This window comes from Schistocerca piceifrons, chromosome 5, assembly GCF_021461385.2.
Source record: "Schistocerca piceifrons isolate TAMUIC-IGC-003096 chromosome 5, iqSchPice1.1, whole genome shotgun sequence".
Lineage (NCBI taxonomy): Eukaryota > Metazoa > Arthropoda > Insecta > Orthoptera > Acrididae > Schistocerca > Schistocerca piceifrons.
Genome location: NC_060142.1, coordinates 29,071,248 through 29,085,574, shown reverse-complemented (window position 1 = coordinate 29,085,574; position 14,327 = coordinate 29,071,248). Strand labels below are relative to the sequence as shown.

General features: G+C 42.7%; 1 protein-coding gene across 1 annotated transcript in view; it reads right to left on the bottom strand.

Moving 5' to 3' along the window:
* LOC124797981 (retinol-binding protein pinta-like) overlaps positions 1–14,327 on the bottom strand; it is a 152,052-nt gene that overhangs the window by 14,701 nt on the left and 123,024 nt on the right. Inside the window, exon 6 of the mRNA XM_047261159.1 lies at positions 1,753–1,858. Coding sequence (XP_047117115.1) covers positions 1,753–1,858 — 106 coding nt within the window. The remainder of the gene's footprint in view (positions 1–1,752; positions 1,859–14,327) is intronic.

The following is a 14,327-nucleotide window of genomic DNA, read 5'->3' as shown; positions in this document are numbered from 1 at the left end:
GTGTAATTATTAAGTGACGACGTCTGCTGACAGTCTTCAGACTGCGTCTGGCCGCAGCGTGCGCTAGAAATTGCGTAAGTCCTGTCCCTATGAGATCGCTAACTCCACTGGTGACTAACAGAAACTGGAGACTTTTATAACAGCTGCGCGACCTTCAGATAACTAGCTCCGTCTCTTATCTCTCTGTCTCTGTCGCTCTCAGCCACACTTGTCTTGCAGCAGTTAAGCAAGCTCTCGATAGATGTCTCTGGACGCAGACAATTAATATTACGATAACTTTGCTATTTCTGCACCGATTTTGATCATTTAAACTTTGATAATAATCTAATTAAACTGTTTAACAGCTATTCTGAGTAATACTATTTAAAATATTGAACTATAAATCTGTGTAATTTTGTTTTTTCTCGAACGAGGTTTGTCACACAAATACTAACTAGATATGTAGAACTGGAAACTTCTTTAATCTGTCAAAACTCACTGCAGATATGTCGACTGAAGGATATTGCCATAATCTCACGAAGTCAGAAGTACGTTAAGCATGGGTAGTGCTAGCCATTTGAGAAAACATTTTCTATCCTCGCCTGTGTACTTAATAACGACTCTAAAAAAATGAAGCGGTTCAGTTAATTCTGAACTTAGTCTTCGTGAAGTGTCGTGTATACAGGGCAGAGGCCTGAACGCGGAAACGCGTGGATGGTGCTCGATAGTGAATGTTTTGCACTTTTCTGTGGATCTGTCGAGAGTTATTTCTTTATAAAAATGTCTATGTTATAAATATGTCTAGAAGAATGAATGTTTCATCCACACAGAAAACTGCAATGAAGCAGTGTCCAACTTTCAATGATAAAATTCCGAAAGATACACTTACGTATGTGGTGATGTATGGTAAAAGGACTTTGACATAAGATTCGCAGCATAGAATTTTAGTTGAAAATTTTTAAAAATTTGTGGCTTGCATCCGTTTATACAAAATATTAGTAAGTAAGAAAGTGGCTAGTTGAAGAGTTTATAAGAGAAAGGAGTTTATAAGAAAATGAATAACATCATCATTAAGTAACCTGTGACTGCGCTCAACTTACCCACTTACAACTCATGGTGTCAGTTCCTCCAGCACTACTTCAGACATCAGTCAGGTCCCTGCTGCATCGCATTGCGGCACTTGAGCGTGCTCGCGGGGATCCTACACGATATTAGGGAGGTGTACAAGTTTCTTTGGCACTTCAGTGTATGATAGCGATGCCGCCAATCTTTTGGGATATGTAAGATGGCGGACGTCTACTTCAAGTCTGCGGCGGAATGACAACTCCCTTTTTTTTTTACTTTCATGGAGCGCGGTCTGCTTTAAGTATGTCGACTATGGCACTTGCGGTTGCACCTTTGTCATTTAACTATTCAGGCGTCTGTTAGACAACAGCACAAGACGCACTACTCAGCACCAATACATCCCACCCAGTACAGCGTTATTTGCAGTAAAAGAAGATTGCATAGTCCTCTAACCAAAAAGTCGAAAGAATCTCAGCATATTTATCTCTTTCAGTAATAATGGAAGACAATGGGCTACTAACCTGAAACCTGGGTCATAAAAATAAATAGTTTGTGAAACAATTGCGAAAAAGTATGTATTTGCAAGCAATAGTTTATCAACAAGTGCCCACAGTGAAAGCAACAGAATTATCACGAGATATTAGTTTGTGAACTTCAAAGTATCGTTCCACCATTCTAAGAGGATCTCTAGTGTCGTCGCATACTTACAGGCATATTTGTCGATAGGACCGGCAGTGCCTCCTAGTTCATCCGGCAGATATTCCTTTGCCACGTGGTCAAACAGCGTCGTCGTTCCTGGGGGATGAACGTGTATCTGAAACAGAGCAACATTTTCAGTTACGCAGTCTCAGTGACAAAAGCCCCATCGTGCACTTACATCTGCGTCAATATCCACGCTCTGCAAATCACTGTGGAGCGTAAATTATATCAACATGTTAGAAGTAGTCAGATTCAAGCTACAGCATCCCATTGCAAACTGTACTGTAAGGTGCTCAAAATGTTATTAGGAAGGCAAAGAGTGTGTCGTATGCAAATAGAATAGCTCATTCACAGCATAAAATTAAAACCATATGGTCAGTTGTGAAGGAAGTTAGTTTGTAGTAAAAATATTTCTCTTACTGATACGTCAGGTATATGTACAGTATTTAACAACCATTGCCTGAGGATTCCCGGTGAATTAAAAAAAAAAATATTTTCTACAGGCTATCTGATAACTTTCTTGGCAAATGCCTTTCCGAGATTGGTGTCTGAAATACTCCTCTGTGATACAGACAAGGGGGAGATTGAGTCAATAGTTAAATCAGTGAATACTAAGGACTTACTTAAGTACTGTGCTGCAAATGTTAGCCCTGTATTTTGCCATATATGTAATTTTTCCTTTAGGAATGGTCAGTTTCCTGAACGATTAATGTAGTCAGTGGTAAAGCCGCTTTATAAAATAGGAGAAAGGGATAATATAGACGATTTTAGACCTATTTCAATGCCATTAGTGCTTGCTAAAGTCATTGAATAGGCTGTATATGTAAGGATAATTGATAATTTTAAATCACACGATTTCCTAACAAATGCACAGTTCGGATTTAGAAGTCGATTAACAACTGAAAATGCTATATTGTCTTTTCTCTGTGATGTACTGGATGTGATAAATAAAAGGTTTCAAACGCTAGGCATAATTTTTGATTTAACTACTTTTGATTGTGTTGATAACAAATTATTGCTCCAGAAGTTGGACCATTATGGAACATGGGGAGTAGCTCATAATTGGTTCACATCTTACTTTAGCAACAGTCAGCAAAAGGTTATTATTCACAGTGTTGAGAATGGGTGTGATGTGGGGTCTGAGTGGGGTACAGTCAAGTTGGGGGGGGGGGGGTGCCCCTGGGATCAGTGTTGGGACCACTCCTGTTCTTTATTTATATAAATGATATGCCCTCTAGTATTACGATTAAATCTAAAATATTTGTTTGTTGATGTCACTAGCTTGGTAGTAAACGATATTGTGTGCAACATTGGCTCGGTTTCAAATACTGCAGTTTATGACATACTTTCAAGGCCTGTAGAAAACAAACTAACGCTAAATCACAGTAAGACTCAGATTTTACAGTTTCCAACACACAATTCAACAAAACCTGACGTTTTAATTTCCCAGAATGGGCATATGATTAGTGAAACTGAAGAGTTCAAATTTATAGGTGTTGAGGCAGATAGTAAACTGTCTTGGAAAGCCCACGTTCAGGATCATGTTAAAAGAGTTACTTCTGGCATTTTTACTATTCGAACGGTATTTGAAGTGAGTGATCGTTCGAAACGAAAATTAGTCTACTTTACTCACTTTCATTCGCTTATGTCGTTTGGTATTATATTTTGGGGTAACATCTTCACATCCTAAAAGACTGTTTTCGGCTCAGAAGCTGGCGGTTCGGGCAATAAGTGGTGTAAGTTCATGAAACTCTTGTCGACCCCTGTTCACGAGTCTGTGTAATTTGACATTGGCCTCGCTATATGTATATTCCTTACTGTCATTCCTTGTTAACAATATTAGCTTATTCCCAAGAATAAGCAGCTTTCACTCAGTTAATACTCGACAGAAATCAAACTACATTTGGATAGGACTTCCTTAATTCTTGTGCAGAAAGGTGTGCAGTATACTGCTGCATCCATATTCAGTAAACTACCACTAGAATTCAAAACTCTTAGCAGTAATCCATGTGCTTTCAAATCGAAACTGAAGAGTTTCCTCATGGGTCACCCCTTCCGTTCTATCGAGTAGTTCCTTGGAAAATTAAGCTGATTCTTGTATTGTTGATTGCGTTCGTGTAAACTTATGGCTTGACTTTTTTCAGGTTCATAAACATTTTATTTTTATCTGTTATTACTTTTATGTTGTAATTTCATGTACTGACACCTTCAATGACCTAGGACACATGCTCCTCAATTTAGTCCTATGGAACTTGATGTGTAAGTAAAAAAATAAATAAAATGAAACCAGCGGGTACTTTCCACACTGCTACATATCAGCAGTTTGTTCCCATTCCATTCCCATTTGGTGCGATAATGACTGCTTGAATATATACAGCGTGGTCAGAAACTGTCCGAAAAGGACGTAACTGTGCAGAAGTATAGCTTGTGTTGAGAAATAATTCTTAAGAAAAAAATCTTTACGTTGTGCCGTTTCCGCACTGAAGTTAGCCAATCAGGCCGTTACGAGTGCAATTTCGAGCGGTCTGCCAGAGACGGTATCGCCGAACGTGTTCTTCACTGGATTACCTAAAACCGAACAAGCGAGGGCTAAAAAAGGTGGACGTGGGGCGATAGTTAGGACTGAACCCGAGTCAAAGGCTGTGCAGTTTCGTGCGCTGTCATCTACGCTATGAGAACAACAGACATTAATTGTATTTCGCATGTTGCTTGATTTGCGCGCGTAACCCTGATCGGATGACTTCAAAACTGATAAACTCGGAAACATACCGATTTTTTTCCCTTAACCCTGCATCACACTTATAAGTTTTTTAGACTTTTGCTGACCACACTGTATATGCGTGCAGTAAACTGTCTTCTCAGTCCCTAATTGAGCTACACGTATGGGGTTGCCAAATATGGCTCAGTTCGTAACTTAATATTGCCTCTTGGAACTTCGTAAATTGACTGTCAATGGATAGTTGGTGTCTGTCGTCAAGCGTCTGCGAGTCGAGGTGTTCCAGCATTACCGTAACGGTATCCAGCGGGTCAAGGAAACTTGTGACCATTTCCTGCTGCCCTTCATAGCATACGTTCAAAATTCCAGTTACTCCTTCTTTATATGTATCCCATTCACTTGAGCAATGTTCTGCGATTAGGCCCACAAGTGTAACATAAACTATTATCTTCGTGCACTGACGCCCAGTAGCAATGACATTTTGTGTCAATTTCACAACAAATAACCAGTGACTACGAATAAGAGAAAAGCCAGTAAATATAAAGATAGCTAAAAGTCACGTGAACCTAGAAAATTAACACGTTTACGGGTACAGTGTGTGAACATCATATTTACGTGGGGCATCGACAGACGTGAGTGAAAGCAACAGGTGACAGTGTCCTGGAGTGGGCCACATAGGAACCAAGTACTGTACATAAAAACGCTGTGCCAGAAACGATAGTAATTAACTTGCTGGAAGAATGGTTCGCAGTTCATATTCTACCTCAAGCCTTGCTGTATCTTCAATTTATTAAAGCAAGTGTCTGCAATGATTAAATTGTACTCTGTGCAAAATTCTACCAGGCGTCTCCCCGAGTCCATGGTCTCCTACTATTTTTTATTCTTTTACTTTTTCTAGTACAGAATTCCATCCCCAATTTAATTATATTTTCGTCTCCCTTAACGAACTGAAAAAGGTATTTTGTTTCATCGTACATTTGTTTCAATGTCTCCATGTTCTTGGGAGCTAGTAGACATATAAACTTGTACTGTCGCAGCTGGTCTTGGTTTTCTGTCTCTACCACCTGGTATAATGCATTCACTACGATGTTCGTAATACTTCACCCAGATTACACCGTTCTTATTTATGATTAGTCCAACTCCTGCATTACCGCTATTTGATTTTGTGTTGGTAACTGTGTAGTCATCTGACTAGAAATCCTGTTGTTGCTGCCACCACAGCCTATTGATTCCCCGTGTATTTTACTTCACTTCATATATTTCTCTTTTTAAACTATCTAAGCTACCAATTAATTGAGGTATCAAATGTCTTGCACTCCAACATGCAGTATATACTGCAATATATTTCTAAAAAACTGTCAGTGAGATAACATGATGATTATTTCGTTTCCTATTGAACAGCTACATGTTGCGATTTGTAATCTTGGAGCATATATGAGATCTATTCCGAGATTGGTGTGTTATGTGTATTCTGTGAAAAAAAATCCTTTTAGTCGATAACTCTAATATAATCGACAACCGTGAATTTAGATGCTTCAACAGAAGACAATTTTTGGAAACATCGAGATGTGAAGAGAGAGTAGGTTGATCTGTCATGAAGGTTGTCAATCTTCAGTACTATCAGATAAAATGCAAAGTCCCACAAGGCTTGATATAAGAGAGAAGAGACAAGCAAGAACAAAATGAAAAATCGGAGGGTCGGAAACATGATAAACAGGAGCGAAAGACCTACACTGACAGTATGACTAGCGAACTTAACTGACTTCAGTCTAAACAAAGAGGAAGACTTAGGAAGAAACAATCGTATGTATCTTACGTCACTTGGTTAGTTGGTTGATTTGGGGGAGGGGACCAAACAGCGAGGTCATCGGCGCCATCGGATTAGGGAAGGATGGAGAAGAAAGTCGGCCGTACCCTTTCAAAGGAACCATCCCGGAGTTAGCCTAAAGCGATTTAGGGAAATCATAGAAAACCTAGATGAGAATGACGGGAAGCGGGTTTTAACTGTCTTGTTCCCAAGTGCGAGTGCAGTGTGCTAACCACTGCGCCACCTCGCTCACTTTATGTCACTTCATCCAATAATTAACACCATCGAAGAAATGAACACATTATAAAATAAAGTTATGATTACATTCAATGAAGGGCTCAACAGACAACTTTTGCCGAAAGAAATTAGTCGAATAATCAGAAAAAATATCCTCACGAACATGAAACTGATTGCCAGAAAATTATGAGAAAACTAAAAAGCGAGTAACGAGAGCTGACAGAGAAAGTGATAAAAAATCGATACATTGTCATCTAAAGCAAATTTGAAAAATGAAGTTGATGATTTGTTATTGGTACAGGAAGTCAGGTTCTTATGAAAATAAAATGCTGTGTTGTGCGAAACTACAGCGACCAAAGTAACATCTGCCTGATGTGTCTGTCACTGTTAAGCAACATAATTCAATCAAACTTTGACCATACACAGAAAGAACTGCTACAGTACAGTATGGAAAGAAATACACAGTGAGACGACCAGAAGTGATAGTTTCATCTGAAGACGAATGCTGGGACACGATTCTTAACACGACGTGTGACCGCAATATATGCTCTGCAACATATTCCATGAGGGCCACAAGATTGGTAAAGAGTTCCTTTAGTAGGGCGTTCCATACCTCCATCAGCGCTGTTCTGAATGGCCGTGGTGGAAGTGCAAGTGTGGCAATACGTCTCCGTAAAGTATCTCACACGTGGTTCATGCGATATAACTCTGGGGAATGGCCAGTCTTTTTCCAAAAGGTCCTCCTCCTCTGCTGTTCAAAGAGGTAGCGCACCGTCATCCGTAAAAATGAAATCAGTGGCGAACCCCTGGAAAGACACACACGTGGAAGGAGTACAGTGTCAGAATAACTTTGACCGGTGAGTGTCCCGCGTTCAAAAGTTTGGAAGCCGGTGTGGCCCCACAACGTTACACCTCTGGACCACCAAACGACTATGTCCCTGACAGCGTTACTTGTTCCCACCTCTCGCCATATGAGGATACGCTCGGAATCACTACTCAGACTGAATCTGATCTTTATGGTAAGTCCGCCCACCCCACTCCTCGTGGTCCAGTCCCTACGCTCTTGGCACCATCACAACACGGTGCCACCGATGAGCAGCTGCCAACGGAACACTACGTACTGTTCCTCTGGCAGGGAGACCACCCCTATGCAGTCTCCGTGCTACTGTGGAGATGAGATTGTGTGACTTGCAGTCCTGTTAAATGGTAATGCAATTGCACGCTTTGTTTTCATGTTGGTCCTTTCCCGCCTGTTGTACAGTGTAGTGGTTATCTGCCACTGCACTGACCGTGGTCGACCATGTCACTTCCTTGGGGCAGAAGTGCCTGTGGTCCGGGACTCCCGTAAGCAATGTCAAACGTTTGGGCTACATTCGTAACGCTTTGTCCGTTTTCAGGTTTCCCAATGATTCTCATCATGTGAAAGAGCTTGACAATGCATGAACATTTGTTCACCAAATGTAGTGTCTCAACATCAAAAGACGGCCATTGTGCCATAACCAGCTATGACTGTGTCTAAAAAGAATGATTGTGTAAAAAAATCTTTGTAATAAATCAGTCACCGACTGCTTAAAGGAAATGGTTTTTTCCGAACTGAATTCGTGATATTTCAGTTGACAACCTGTACCTAGCGGGTGACCAAAAAGTCAGTGTAAATTTGAAAACTTAATAAACCACGGAATAATGTAGATAGAGAGATAAAAATTGACACACATGCTTGTAATGACATGGGGTTTTATTAGAACCGAAAAAAAGAAAGTTCACAAAATGTCCGACAGATGGTGCTGGACAGCAAAACGTCAGTGACGGCGCATGACAATCGTGTATGAAAGGAGCTGTAATGAGAGAGAGAATCAGATGCGCCAGCAGTCACAGCATGTTGACGTTACCTGAATAGGTGCTTTTAGTGAAGCTGTATTATCAGAATGGGGAATGTGCTAGTTCAGCGTTACGATCCTATCGCCATAGGAAGGGGATTCGAACGGGTAAAGGTCCGTTGACAAATGCAGCTGTGGCGAGAATGATTTCGAAGTTCGAAGCCACGGGTTATTTAGACGATAGGCCCCGTAGTGGCCGACCGAGCACAAGGCGTAATGCTGCTGAGACAGTTCAGGAAGAAATGGAGACTGTTGCGAGTTCGTCTATGCACGGGTAAGTCAGCGCACGTGCAGTCGCACGTCGCACCGGCATTCCATACACTACTGATTCGTTGGCACTGAGGCGTACCCTCCGATGCTATCCTTACTAAATCTATCGGCATCATGAACTGTTACCTGGCGATTTAGTGAAGCGGAGGGCATTTACGGTGTGAGCGTTTCAAAAGATGGCGGAAGATGACGATTGGTTGAGTGGGCATTAACAGACCCTCGGAGCGTGCAATGAGCTTCGGCGGTCCACAACACGTTACTCAACCAATCGTCGTGGAAACTCCATTGCACGACGAGACAGTCACGGTATGGGTTGGATTTACCACATCTACCGTTATCGGGCCTTTTTCCTTCGAGGAAATGCGACATTCTGGCTTTGTAACTGCTACCGTGACGGGTGAGAGCTACGCCGATATTTACAGAATCCCATCATCCCCAGCCTGGCTGATAAACACCTGCTGGAACGTACGATGTTTATGCAGGATGGCGCTCCACCCCATATTGCTAGACGCGTGAAAGATCTCTTGCGCGCGTAGTTGGTCGTCGTGTGCTCAGCAGCCACTTTCATCATGCTTGGCCTCCCAGGTCCCCAGACCTCAGTCCGTGCGATTACTGGCTTTGGGGTTACCTGAAGTCGCAAGTGCATCGTGATCGACCGACATCTCTAGCGATGCTGAAAGACAACACCGGACGCCAATGCCTCACCGTAACTCCGGACATGCTTTACAGTGCTGTTTACATCATTATTCCTCGACTACAGCTATTGTTGAGGAATGATGGTGGACATATTGAGCATTTCCTGTAAAGAACATCATCTTTGCTTTGTCTTACTTTGTTATGCAAATTATTGCTATTCTGATCAGATGAAGCGCCATCTATCGGACATTTTTTAAGCTTTGTATTTTTTTGGTTCTTATAAAACCAGATGTTATTCCAAGCACGTGTGTCAATTTGTACCTCTCTATCTACATTATTCCGTGATTTATTCAGTTTCCAAATTTATACTGACTTCTTGATCACCCGGTATTAGAGAGAAAGAACACAAACTATAGATTATCAAAAGTGGGTGACACTGCCTGTTGTTTGGTGGGACTACAGTCCGTTACGCTACTACCGTGCGGCCGCCAACTCGCTCCGCAGCGGCGTGTCCGCCGTCTGGCTTTGTGGGGAGCGTCAGGGTGGCGGCAAATGTAAGTCTCGCCTGCACCTGTTCCGTGGACCTGCAGTGGTAGGGTGGGGGAAGTAGTGTTGCGAGTGCATTGCAGGTGTCAGTTGTGTTTCTGTCTAGTTCTTGCGTAACCTGCTTGTACTGAGAACCCGTAGTACTGCAGCGAGAGGGTTTTAAGTGAAAGAGGTTTTCCGTACTGGAGGCAACATTAAGAGCACGTGAGGCGGCAATTTAGATTGCGTTTCGCAGCTTCGTCCACTTCGTGGCACTGTACATGACATAATTCGCAAATCCCATACAACAGCATGATGCACCACGTACTGGTAGGCCCACAATTTAAACGTAACGAAAACTCGACGAAATTTCGGACATCATGTCGCAGAGTCCAACAAAATTAATGAGGATAGCGCAAGATGCTAAGGACTCGTACGACAGCACAGAAGACCGTAACCAAAGAATTGCAGCTGTATCCGTATAAAATTACTGCTCTGCAACAATTACATAGCATGGACCATGCGAAACAAATATGGTAGCGTATTTTGAATGGTTTCAGCGATTTTTTAACTGATATGGAGCTGGTGTTTCACAGCGAACCTTTTTCATTGATCAGGCTTGGTTTCACCGATCTGGCTACGTTAATTTCCATAATTCACGAAGTTGGTCATCAGAAAATATGCCTTAAGAGAGACACCATTGCACGCAGAGAAAATCCGAGAGTGGGTGGTCGTAACGCTTGTGCGAATTATAAGCCAGATCTTTTTCGATACCACCGCCACTTCTGATGTCTATTGTTCCCAGGTAATTTATCTATTTAGATGAATAAAAATGAGGTCAATCATTTATTTTTCCAACAAGACAACACTAGTACTCGTACGGCACACTAGTCGCTACGACTTTTAGAAGAAATCTATAGAGACAGAATAATTAAGAAAAGTCTCTTATCCCACACTCAGCGGATATGTGTATCAAAATAACACAAAGACAATAGATGAACTGAAGACAGCGATAATTAATTATGGGCATTCGATTACACGTAAACTACTGGTAAACAGGTTCGTAAAAAAAATGTAAACGTGTTTAACTATGCCTTCAGGAAAGAGAAGAATATTTCTAGCACCTGCTCTGATATTGGTCAGTGCAGTGTATTTAATTGTAATTACTATGTTCAATTAATTGCATTGTTTTAATTGTAATAATGTTGAATCCCTTCTTCCAAATTAACTGCAGCCACTAGCAGTGAACCCTGGCCCCTAGCTTTTGCAGCGACATGAATGTGCTAACAACCGAATGCGTGGCGCAAATGGTTCAAATGGCTCTGAGCACTATGGGACTTAACATTTGAGCTCATCAGTCCCCTAGACTTAGAACTACTTAAACCTAACTAACCTAAGGCCGTCACACACATCGACGCCCGAGGCAGGATTCGAACCTACGACCGTAGCAGCAGGGCGGTTCCGGACTGAAGCGTCTAGAACCGCTCGGTCACAGCGGCCGGCTATGCGTAGCGCAAGGCGGGACATGTTTAGTTTGCTGCTGCGGAGAGACTTTGCGGACACAATATACACCCTTTTTAGCCAATAAGGTAGAGCTTACTTTACACCAAACATGGATATTTGGTCCTCTTTTTTTTTTCTTTTTTTACTCACTAGTTTAAATCGGCTCCGCAGATGTAAAGTAGTACACATGTATTACAATGCAACGTAACTATAAAAGATGAGCTTCGATCCGTCATTGAGATTGATAGATATCGCTGGCCTGCCTTAGAATGTCTTTTGTGTACGATTCCAGCTTTAGCGATCTACAGTGTAACCAAGGTAAGCTGACTTGAAAATGTCTATACCAACCATATCCAGCCGTCTAAGGGATTGACGACAATGAAAATTTGTGCCGGGCTGGGATTATTGGAAGCTGAATTTCCGGATTATGACTAGCTGTTGCCTTAACCTCTTCGGCTATCAAATAACATGTTTCCCCCGTACAGGAATAACATTAACAGGATGTAAGAGTATAGTTAGGAAGTCTGAGTCTGGGATTGAGTCTTGGTCAGATAGCTGAAGCGAAGTGGGTAACAGCTCTTTAAGGATTCACTGACTTACTAGCACTTGAGTGACTGTCGCAAATGAGCGAACGCGGATCACCTGCTTCCCAACCAGCTCACAGCTTATTCTTTCATTATAGCAGTCAATCTGTTCTGTTAGAAGTGCCTATCGCAAACAATAAAATTACCCATGACAATTGGTGTAACTCCTACTCTAAGAGGAGGGGATTGGCATAGACCAGTCAGAAGACTACTGAGTGTAAGAAAAAGCAACTCTACTCATAGTAATTTCTTCTACAGCTGGTACCATTTTGTCTTGTACTATACTCTACAATCTTTGTATAATGTTCGATTACAGATTAAAAACTATGAGTATGATCCAATAAGCAAGGAAATATATATTATTTCTCCGTCAATTTCGGCCGAAGAAATGCGGAATATGTTCTGGGATATAGTGGAATACTCATACTTCAGATCCTATAGTTCCATGATCTTCCGATAAGTGGTGGCGCTATATGTTGCCTTCAAAATGGCGTCTGCAATGAAGATGCATTCCAACCGGACAGCTGTCACTGAGTCTCTTTTGGGGGAAAACCAGAGTATCGTAGATACTCATAGGTGTTTGAAGAATATCTACAGAGACCTGGCAATGAACAAAAGCATGGTGAGTCGATGGGCGAGGCTTCTCTCATCATTGCAGTAAGGTCGCGCATACCTACGATCTCCCTCGTGCCAGCTGGCAGCACATAGCTGTGACTCCTACAGTACTGGAATGTGCGGAATTTCTCATTCGAGATGATCGACGGATAACAGTCAAGCACCTCGCTGATGCACTGGACCTCTCTGTAGGTGGTGTTGGGGTACATTAATGGATACCTGTCAGAAGGGACATTGCACAGTAATTTGGAATAACACTATCCGCCGACACTGGCCAATCAGCTTTCAATGAAAATGTCTCTGCGGTAGGGAATATACACTACAGGCCTTTAAAATTGCTACACCATGAAGATGACGTGCTACAGACACAAAATTTACCCGACAGGAAGATGCTGTGGTATGCACATGATTAGCTATTCAGAGCATTCACACAAGGTTGGCGCAGCTGGCGACAGCTACAACGTGCTGACATGAGGAAAGTTTCCAGCCGATTTCTCATACACAAACAGCATTTAACCGGCGTTGCCTGGTGAAACGTTGTTCTGATGCCTCGTGTAAGGAGTAGAAATGCGTACCATCACGTTTCCGACCTTGATAAAGGTCGAATTGTACCCTATCGCGATTGCGGTTTATAGTATCGCGACATTGCTGCTCGCGTTGGTCGAGATCCAATGACTGTTAGCAGAATATGGAATCGGTGGGTTCAGGGGGGTAATACGGAACGCCGTGCTGGATCCCAACGGCCTCGTATCACTAGCAGTCAAGATGACAGGCATCTTATCCACATGGCTGTAACCGATCATGCAGCCACGTCTCGATCCCTGAGTCAACAGATGGGGACGTTTGCAAGACAACAACCATCTGCACGAACAATTCGACGACGTTTGCAGCAGCATGGACTATCAGCTCGGAGACCACGGCTGCCGTCACCCTTGACGCTGCATCACAGGCAGGAGCGCCTGCGATGGTATACTCAACGACGATCCTGGGTGCACGAATGGGAAACCGTCATTTTTTCGGATGAATCCAGGTTCTGTTTACAGCATCATGATCGTCGCATCCGTGTTTGGTGACATCGCGGTGACCACACATTGGAAGCGTGTATTCGTCATCGCCATACTGGCTTATCACTCGGTGTGATGCTATGGGGCGCCATTGGTTACACGTCTCGGTCACCTCTTGTACGCATTGACGACACTTTGAACAGTGGACGTTACATTTCAGATGTGTTACGACCCGTGGCTCTACCCGTCATTCGATCCCTGCGAAATCCTACATTTCAGCAGGCTAATGCACGACCGTATGTTGCAGGTCCTGTACCGGCGTTTCTGGATACAGAAAATGTTCGATTGCTGCAGATCTCTCACCAAGTGAAAACGTCTGGTCAATGGTGGCCGAGCAACTGGCTCGTCACAATACGCCAGTCACTACTATTGATGAACTGTGGTACCATGTTGAAGCTACATGGGCAGCTGTACCTGTACACGCCATCCAAGCTCTGTTTGACTCAATGCCCAGGCGTATCAAGGCCGTTATTACGGCCAGAGGTGGTTGTTCTGCGTACTGATTTCTCAGGATCTATGGACCCAAACTGCGTGAAAATATAATCACATGTCAGTTCTCTTATAATATATTTGTCCAATGAATACCCGTTTATCATCTGCATTTTTCCTTGGTGTAGCTATTTTAATGGCCAGTAGTGTACATCGTGCTTCTACGATTGCAAGTTGCTGACACATAGTTGACGACATGTGGAAGGCTGGGTCTGGCCAGCTCAGATAGCCTAACGGTGAGGCGACCGCTTGCGGTAAGTG